Here is a 9,791-nt window from a genome sequence, read left to right as displayed (position 1 = left end):
CTCTCCCACCTGCCCAGACATTGATGCCTCATCCATACCTGCACTAACAGGCTTGGCTCTGTTGCGCTGCCCTGGGAGGGTGCAGGTTTTTTTTTTTTTTAATTAATCCCACTTGCAAAGCTGGATACATGGCTAAGAGAACTTGTTGCTCTTATAGAACACCTGAGTGTGATGTCCTGTACCCACATGTCAACTTATACCTGTTCATACCTCCAGTTCTGGTGCATGCGATGTACTCTTCTGACCTCTGAGGACACCAGGCATGCATGCGTGCGCGCGCGTGCGCGCGTGCGCGCACACACACACACACACACACACACACACACTGAACAAACATGTAGGTATCTGGCCCCATTCATGTTTCCTCTCTACTCACCCCATTTCACTTTGAAATTTTCTTTATTCATTGAGCACAAAACAATGTGCCTCTCCCGACACTGTACTACTGTGTAATTTTTCATTTTTATCTTAAAATATGGTGCACGAGAGTGCAGTTGCCCATGGAGGGAATTGGACACAGTGAGTTGCTTATTCTGTCTCCACAAAAGAGGAGGGATGGGAATGTCACGTGGCCCCCTTTGTTCTCAACGAGCACAATATAGGAACCAGATGCACACATCAAATTAGGCTTTATTTCGAATATTTCAGAAGAATACACCAAGGACAGATTAACAGCACCTATTTAAGAAACACAAACATTTAATAATAGTTAAATCACAAATGTTAATCTCACTGCATTCCCCAAGCAGGAGTCTGTTATTCTTGTCCAGTGATAAATGCATCATAACCAGTTTAGAAAGCATTCAATTAAAACCATCCAATCTATGAAACCTTGACTTTGGGCAGAGTCTCTGAGACTACTGGCCCATGGAACAATATCAATTCATAAATTTGATTGGAGTGTGAGGGGATTTCTCTTCTTGCTGAAAAGTGGAAAATAAATTCCACCCCATTTGTGCACCTGAAGGTAAGTTGTGCCAGTGGGAACTTGGTCCCAGGACTGTAGTTTTGAAAATCCTTTGAAAAGGCACTTTTAAATTACAAACCCCTTTTAAAGGAAACTTTTAAATTTAAAGTGGAAAGTATTAAAGAGAATTGTTTTATTGACTGAGTGCAATTTTCCTATTGTTCTCAGTCTCAAAATAGCACATGAAATTTGGTATTAAAGGCAGTTTTAGAAACGATTTAATGAGTGTATATATATATACATATATATATATATCCTCTTGTAATACTTTTGTTCTCAAAATATAATAAAATACTATTATTTCTTTTGTAAATATATTTGATCTACAACTGTAACTCTTCAAACACCTGAGCTGCAATCCCTGTCCCCACCCCGAGAAATCTCACTGTCTCTTTACCAATACTGTATCAGGTCTGAGACAGCCAAAGTGGGTAAAAACAGAGCAGTCCTTTTCTGGGTTTTGGCACTTATCTAGGAGGGCAGGGATGGTCACAATATAGATCAGTTAAGTACAAGTCCAATAACTTCCAATCAGGAACTGGTTCCTGTTTCAGTCTTGAAACTGCAGTGTTCTTCTCATCTGCTCTCAGGACTCCAATAGCCTGTCCTGGGGTTCTTGCTCTTTTATGGGGAAAGGACTGTCTTCTTTGACTTTGTATTCTATTATTCTATACACTGAAGCAAACAGGTATACCCGTGCCAGGTGTATTGTGGAGAACTGCCAGCATGGACTTCAGCCAAGATGATAATTTAATTCACATCAATTACCGCTTGTACCAAAATAAGTTCCTGCTTGTCACGTACCAGGGATTTAAGGAACGAAGAGGCACCTCTTCCTGCTGCACCGTCTTGGAGCCGTCTTCCATATCCTGTAGTATACACTTTCAAAGGTAAAAGAATGTACTATGTTCTACTTCAAAAGTTGTGGCTAGCGTAGTGCATGCATTTTGTTAACTAACTTCACACGGACACATCACTCACTTTTCACTAATAACACTAGCTAAGAACACATACAACCTACTATCTAGCACCTCAACTCCAAGAGCACATTTTATTTACAGTTAGAGCTTACATCTAGAAGAAGTACCACAAAAGAACACAGCATTAACACAAGACAAAAGTACTGATTTTTCACAAAATTGTAACAAACGAAGAGGGGAAATCCACTCAAGTTTGAAGCATCAAACCAAAACCATTTTTGTTTTTGTCTCCTTAAGAGCAAAAGAAATACAGCAATTAATCTTCACACAGCAAACCTCCTTACATGTACAAGTTGCTGTGATTTCCCCTTAATGTGTATACTCTAAAGATATGGAGGCTTTGGGAGGCAGTGATGGAAACCTAATTCCTATTGGTAACCGTCATGTTCATTGAGGATTCTTACCCTACTTACCAAAGAGCAGTGAACTTGCCAGTGACCTTGCAGTGGCCAAGTTCAGTGTATTTGAGTTTTCCTGTTTCTTCCTCTTACCAGTTTTGTTCCTTATAGCCTAAGTGTGTTAATACACATGTTAAACATTTGCTATCAAGGAAGATGTCATATGTAGTTAGAAAGGTGTCCTTTCTTCCAGGGTTTTAGGCTCTAGTCTGTTGTTTCCAGCTCATGCTTCTGCCCTCTCATGCCTAAGCTTGGGTGGTTTGGGGCCATCGGAAAGGCTGGAAGAGGAGTGGGTGAGTGTACACCTTCAACATGGGAAGTTTGTCATAGCTGATCCTTTCCATATCTCAGAATTCGCAGAAACCCAACGGCTGTTCCTTAGTACTGCCTTCTAAACCTTGTTGAAATTGGTGTGTTAAAGCACCTGCGACTCCTCTGCAGAGTAGATGCCCTATTATTCTTAAATAAGGAAATCATTAAATTTAAGACACATCATTTCCAAGTCCAGAATCTTTTGCTACTGCACTTATGTAATGATTTGATAAAAGAATACATCCTCTATAAACATTTGGGAGAGTGATTGTGCATGATTATCTGTGAGGCTAATGATGACTTTTTGTGTAATTTCATATTTTTAAAAGGCAAAACAACATGTAGAATAAAAACTCATTAAGTTGTTAGCTCTTTATTCAAAACAGCACAAAACTTGAGGCAGTTGCTATCTCCGTGCTACCCAAAAGACCTATTGTGCATTAAAAGAAAATGTCATCAAGACAGAATGCTTTTAATTCAAGGCTTGTCCTTTTCACACTGTTTTCAAAAGGTCTTCACCTTTAAAGAATCCAATTTGCCAAATTATGGACAGCAAAGAAAAGAGGGAAATTTAGATTGTGTTAGGAGCAGGTGAGTCTCAGCATCCTGGAAGATGTGTGTGCTGTCAAATGAACTTACCACACTTGGACAGGTTCTGGTTCCATTTGGATTTTGTATTTGGGCAAACAGTTTTCTTTGTTACACTTTGAAGGGGTTGAGCTTTAAAAATAAAATAGAAAGTTCAGTTGCAACAAAATGTTAGAAACACATTTGAAATCCTGTTTTCTATGGAGGCATTTCTAGCAATAGGCTGGGCATTGCCACCTTTCAATGCCTGTTTCAACCCTGTAAGGAAATACCTCTTGCCCACAAGAAAACTGATCAAATAAGCCACTTCACCCAGGTATCTTTTGAGCTTAGCGATAAATCACTGTCAGTCACAACCCATGTAGACACCTAGGGTAGGGGAGGATGGAGAAAGAGAGGAGAGAGAGAAAGAAAGAAAGAAAAAAGAAACACACAATTGTTTAGCTCCATGGCTATGTCTTATTTCTCCGCTTCTTCTTTTGGACCAACTCTCCATTTCCTGTGTGCATTTTTCTGGATCGCTTTAGAGAACCCAGAAGCTTTCTTTATATACTACCTGCATAATTCCCCTTTGTTGAAGCTTGCATTATAGTCTTTGCACCGTACCGTGGGGCTCTTCAGTACAGAAATCAGCTCATACGATGATCTGTCCACCTAGCTCTGCTTTGGGGGCTCCAAAAGTGATTTGATCAATTGTTTTTTCTGTCAGTTGAGCACAATATGTAGCCCCAGTCCATGAGTTATGACCTGAAGGTCAAATATTCCTTCTTTCCACAGGCGCCACTTGCCCTTTTACGCCGAGCTAAAGTTGCCATGTTGTAGCTCTGGAGAGGCAGGCAAAATAAACACCGTGAACAGTTCCACACCAGACAGCCCTTGTTTTAGGAAATTTAGAGCCTAATATGTTATATACATATATGTTTGGTAGGAATCCTCAATTCCAATCTTTGATGGGCTTATACCTTTCAGGAAAGATTCAAGTCTCTGCTTCTTCCTTACCTTTCTTTACCTGCCTCATGGTGGGAAGGAATGTGTGCGCAACACCTTTGCCTGGAATGGTAAAAACTGGCACTAATGAGACTGGGGGTGGTGCACTGAAAAGAAAGCGGCTTTTGTTTTTGTTTTGTGGACACTTAAATGCTTGCCTTAGAACCAACTTTAAGCAGACTCATAGGAGGGGACAATCTTGTCTTCAATCCCTCCCTCTATGCCAGCTTCGGTTTCATGCAGGTCACGGTGGCTGACTTCTGTAAAAGGCCTATTCTTACGGAGTAGCTTCCTCAGTACCTCGTTGATTTCCTTCTTGATGCTCTGGTTCATGTAGCCATAGACATAAGGGTGGATGCAACACTGCAGGAAAAAAAGCCAGATGATTATGGTGATCGCCCACTGGGGTACCTTGGTTTGGACATCCACCCACACAGCCAGCACAGCTATGAAGCAATAGGGCCCCAGCGATATCATATAGGAGAAAATGATGAGGAAGATCACTCTGGCAGCTTTGCACTGATAGCACGGGGGCAAAGGTGGGTCGCAGTTGCTGTTTCGACGACTGGCTGGAAGGCTCTCCGGGATGTTCACTGCCTTGGCATCATCTTCACTGAAATGGGTTTCATCCATGCCAGCTTCGATGTCATCTTCGCCCAAGTCAATATTGCACTGATTGCTCTCTGTGCGGCCCCTGCTGCCTATTAGAAATTCGCTGCTGGTTCCCAGCCCCTCCGTGCTGCCATTACTGACCTCTTCACTGCCCTTGAATTCAGAAATACCTGCACGTAAATATAGGCTTCTTTCTTTGGTCTTCTTGACAATGCCACTGGCTTCCATGGGACCCTCTTCCACCTTAGCCTTGGCCTGACCTCCATCTTCGCTCTGGAACTCATTCTCATCCTGGAACTCATCCCTCTTCTTTATTCCCCGTCTATTCTCAGTCTTCACAGAGTCCTTGGCTCTTACCCCCAAGCTGCGGCTCTTGGCGTTGTTGTACAGGAGAGCATGCTGCCGACGGGCTACACCAAACACTGCAGAGTAGCAGCCAATCATAACAGCCAATGGAACAACAATGAAGGACGCCACACTGATCATGGTATAGACGGGGCTGCCTCCCCAGATCATGGAACAGAGAGCATTACGCTCATCAAAAGTAGCCTGGCCCCAGTTGTAGAGAGGAGGTGTGCTTTGCAGTATAGCCAGAAACCAGGTGCCTTGGAGGAGCTTATGAGCACGTCGGGTGGTCATCATTGATGGGTAGGAAAGAGGGTGGATGATGCACAGGTAGCGATCTACTGACACCACCATAATGGTATTGACAGTAGCGAAGGCAAATAAGTGAGTGAGGCTAACCAGGGCTGTGCAGAACTGGCTGTTGAGAGGCCAGAAGGCAGGAATGGAGGTGGCTATCACCCAGGGAGCCACGATGGTAATCTGCAGCAGGTCAGTGATCAGGAGGTTGAAGACGAACCGGTTGCTCACCTGCATTAACTGTGGCTTATGGTTTAGTACATACCCAAGCACTACATTGCCCACAAAGGATACAGCGAGGAAGGCAAACAGCACTGTGGCTCGGATGATGCCGTGAGCTAGACTAATAGGCATCTTGGAGAGGGGCATGCACGCTTGGCTGCTGTTGTCCTCTCCAGTGCTGTTGGTGCAGGTGGGTGTCATGGTGATGGTGGGCAGGCGGGAGACAAGGTGCAACTCAGTTTCTGCACCAGTGGGCAGCCAGATGCACAGACTGCACACTATCTAGGCTGAGGAGAGAAACATGTGGGAGGGTTAGTGCCCTGCAGAGACAAGCCTCTGTGCCCAGCAGCAGCGCTGCAGGGCCCCTCCCTGAGACCCCTGTGCACTCTCAACCCCAATCAGAGCAGTTTCTCCAGCTCCTTTTCTAACTCTTGGGGTCTTGCTGCCAGTCTGTCTTGCATTCTCTTCCTCTTGCTTGTCGTTCCCGTTAGTTCGGGGGGCACTCCCTCAGCCTGTCTCCTCCATGAATCTTGGAGATCTGTTCTCTTTAGATGACGCATGCACTTGCACTCTGTGTCTGCCTGCTTGTGACTCTAGATTTCTGTCTCCTGTGTTTTACTTGGGGCACTTTTCCTCTATCACAGAGTGCATGCCCCTATTTCCAGGTACTTTGTCTCATCCTTCACTCCATAGTCTTTTTTTTTTTTTCAGTTTCCCACCAGCATATACAAAGTCTGCCTATGTCTGGCTGTCCCTGTCCTCTGTCTGATATGCTGTCTCTCCCTCCCACTGTCAGCTCTCTGTCTCTCAGGCTCTGCGTCATTTTTTTTTCCACTAGGGAACTCGCTTTGTAGCTGTGTGTGTGTGTGTGTGTGTGCGCGTGTGTGTGTGTGTGTGTGTCCGCGCGCGCGTGCGTGCGCGCTCGCGCGCGCGCACGCACACCTCTTCTCCCTGGGTCTTTTTCTCTTGGTGAATTTCCCTGATCGTCCCTTTGGGCTCCTAACACACCTGTTTGGTATCTCTGACTCTCGAGTCCGGGGTTCTCTCAGACTTATGTGTCTCAAGTCTCACAAACAGAGCTCTTCCTCACATTTCTCTGGAACTCTCCTTAGTTTCCTTTACTGGGTTTCTAAGTACCAAAGTTCTGTCTTGCCACACCTGTCCCTCCTCCCTCTTGTTCCCTAACACTCTGGTTAGGGATCTAAGCTAAGCAGATTCAAACGATGTCTCTAGGTGTGTACTCTAGTGTATTCCAGTTCATCCCTGCCTTTCATTCTCAGCAACCCAGTACCATTCAGTCCAACTCTTTCTCTGCTTCTTTGAATATGCGTACATCACTATCGCTCAGCATCCTTCTCTGGGAGCCCCTCCGCCCAGTTTTCCTCTACCTGGATCTTTGTCTCCATGTACCTCTCTGCTGTCTTTATCTTGCAATGGAAACCAGTTGCCCCCTTGGCCCCCAGAGCTTTGTCAAATAAAATGCGTAGTTTCTCAGTGCGCAGTGGCGGCTGGAGCATGCAAGGTGGATACCTATTACACTACTTCATGCCGCAAATTCGCCATCCTCCCTATATTTTCCAGCCGGCTAGGAGTCTGAACCGCAGGGTGGTGGGGGTGAGAGGAGCGAGCTGGGGAGATTGAAGAATAGGTAAAGAGATAGGGGTGCGCAAGGACCGGGTCGGGGGTCTGAGAGGGAGAGCGCAGGAAACTTGGAAAGGTAGAGAGAGGGAGAGAGATTGAAGGGGAATGAGAGACACAGAGAAAGTGAGAGAGTGAATTGGAAGGAGAACCAAGAAAGAACAAATAGGATCCTTAGAGTGGGAGAGAGGGAAAAAAAGATTAAGAATGTGTGTGTGTGTGAAAGAGAGAGAGAGAGAAGGAGAGAGAGAGAGAGAGAGAGAGAGAGAGAGACAGAGAGACAGAGAGAGAGACAGAGAGAGAGACAGACAGAGAGAGAGACAGAGAGAAAGAGAGACAGAGACAGAGAGAGAGAGAGAGAGAGAGAGAGAGAGAGAGAGAGAGACAGTAGGAGACAGGGGATGGAGAAATGGGAAAAGAAAAAGCTAACCAGAATTTAAAAAGAGAGAGAGAGAGGTTTGAGAATAAAAGAATGCAGGAAGGAAACATGAAAATTAGGGAGAGGGAGAGGACGCAGGAGAAAAAGTGCCCGGGATAAGCCAGGGCACCTGGAGAGCCCTGGCGGACCTCACGCGCAACGTTATTAACCTTCTAGCCTTGGCAAAAGGGTGTCCTGGCGCTTGGGTTAGGGGATCTGTTGGGCTTGGGGACCCGCGGCGACCCAAGGGGAGCTCAACAGCTTACCTGTTGCTGCTAGAGACGTTGCGCTGCAGGAGCTGAGGACCGATCCCTCGGGGCTCACTGCTCGTCTGGCCACCTTTCGGGGCACAGGCGGCTGCAAGCTCGCACCGAGTGGAAGGAGCTGCGGGCGCGTCTGGAGCCGGGCACGGAGCTTGTGCCCGCACGTCCGGCCAGCGCGCAGCGCCGCAAGCTCTGAGCTGTGGCGGAGGCGCGCGGCTTCTTAAAGCCGCGCTGTGCCCTCACCTTGCAGCGCCCCCCCCCCCTCTGTCCCCGCCCGCGCCGGTGACGCACGAGGCCACTGAACCCAGAGGAGCGAGGCTGGTGGCAGCGACAGTGGGGCGGGAAAGGAGGGGGAATGACTCGCAATGGAGCCACACAGATTTTGTCACCCTGCATCCCATCACAAGCACTCTGAGGCTCACAGACTGAAGCTGTCACCAGGATGAGTTTTCATGTAAGCCCTAGCTCCTAGCCCTTAGCCCCTGGAATTGGGGCGAGATCACTGCTAAAGACTTTAGAGTGGGGAGACTCTAGTCTGGACCTCTGAAGACCTCCCTCCTAATACGAACTGTCCTCAGTTTCCAGAGCGGAATCGCAGCTTTGATGGCAATTATTTTTCCCTCGCTCCCATAAACAGCAGCGTCTTACCTGTAGGTTTCAGAAACATTCCATCTTGGACAAGTTGGGTAATTATTTATCCACACTATGCTTGAAGTCTGTGTGCCTGTCGGTCTCAGGCGCGCCTCACGCGCTCTCTCTCTCCTTCCTTCTCCCCCTCCCTCCCTCCCTCCCTTCTTGCCTTCCTCTCTGCTCTCAGCTCTCTGCTCTCCGCTCCATTCCTCCTTTTCCCCTTCCTCTGCCCTCTCCCTCCCTCTCTTTCACCTCCTCTCTCCTTTTTCCTCTCCCATCTCCCCTATATCATCTTCCTTTGTTTACGTAGAGGACAAAGCAAACTGGAGGTAAACCCAATCTTGTGAGATAAGTACAGCGATTACTTTCATTTCCTAAAGAGAGAAGCAGAAGCCAACTTGAATTACTCAATTTGCCCAAGTTGAAGTAAATTTCGTACCTATTTGAGTAACTAAAAACATTCTGCTCTCTTGAAATACATTCAGCATATATGCATATCGGGCCAAAGGACACACCCTCCCCCATCCCCATCTTCTCAGGATCGGGGAGAGTTTGGGAAGATGTCTTTGATGGATCAGGAATCATTTTGATTTGACTGCCTCCAAGAGAGAAAGAAGCACTTTGTAGGCAGGAGGGGAGGCAGCTGCTCTGTTATGTGGAAGTGCATGGTCCAAGATAGGGCTGCATACCAAGGTTGAGAAATACAGAAGGCTGTGGCTATGGTATCTTACAGACAGCCTGAGGGACCTTGAAGGCAAACCTGAGGACTCTGGGCTTTAACTTGACATCCGTGAACAACTGTTGAAGATCTGTTTTATTATGCGTAATTTAGAGTATACACAAGTATAGTGAGAATAATTAAGTAATTTAAATAATTAAATATTTAAATAAGCATGTTCTTATCACTCAGCCTGAATATTGACACAATAAACCATTCCTGTTCATTTTTTTTAAAGTAGGGCAATATGAGGAGGTTTCTGCTTTTCTGTGCTTTCCCAGATGCAATGCTTGCATGGGGGCAGGTGGGACACTGGGTGGAGAAAGGGCAGAAGGAAATGCTGCCATAGGAAACTCAAGAAGAGCTCAACAGGACACACAGAGGGGTCTAACAGAGTCTTCAGGAAAGAGGAAATT

At 46.2% G+C, this 9,791-nt stretch overlaps 1 protein-coding gene across 1 annotated transcript; it reads right to left on the bottom strand.

The window, feature by feature from the left end:
• Positions 1–634: 634 nt before the first annotated feature.
• Positions 635–8,237, bottom strand: Gpr101 (G protein-coupled receptor 101). Its single transcript, XM_041637254.1, has 2 exons — positions 8,031–8,237; positions 635–5,995 (listed from the first exon to the last, which is right to left on the bottom strand). Exon 2 carries the CDS (start codon positions 5,907–5,909, stop codon positions 4,404–4,406), a length of 1,506 nt encoding a protein of 501 aa, XP_041493188.1. The 5' UTR covers positions 5,910–5,995; positions 8,031–8,237; the 3' UTR covers positions 635–4,403.
• Between the last annotated feature and the right edge of the window lie 1,554 nt (positions 8,238–9,791).

Source organism: Microtus oregoni, unplaced genomic scaffold, assembly GCF_018167655.1.
Source record: "Microtus oregoni isolate MIOR12 unplaced genomic scaffold, Mior012 000052F_002, whole genome shotgun sequence".
Taxonomy (NCBI): Eukaryota; Metazoa; Chordata; class Mammalia; order Rodentia; family Cricetidae; genus Microtus; species Microtus oregoni.
Note: the sequence above shows the minus strand (reverse complement) of the source record. Positions and strands in the feature narration are given on the sequence as shown.

Bases quoted from the DNA above. Each gene is read 5' to 3' on its own strand.
- Gpr101 (XM_041637254.1), bottom strand. From the start codon at position 5,909: ATGACACCCACCTGCACCAACAGCACTGGAGAGGACAACAGCAGCCAA.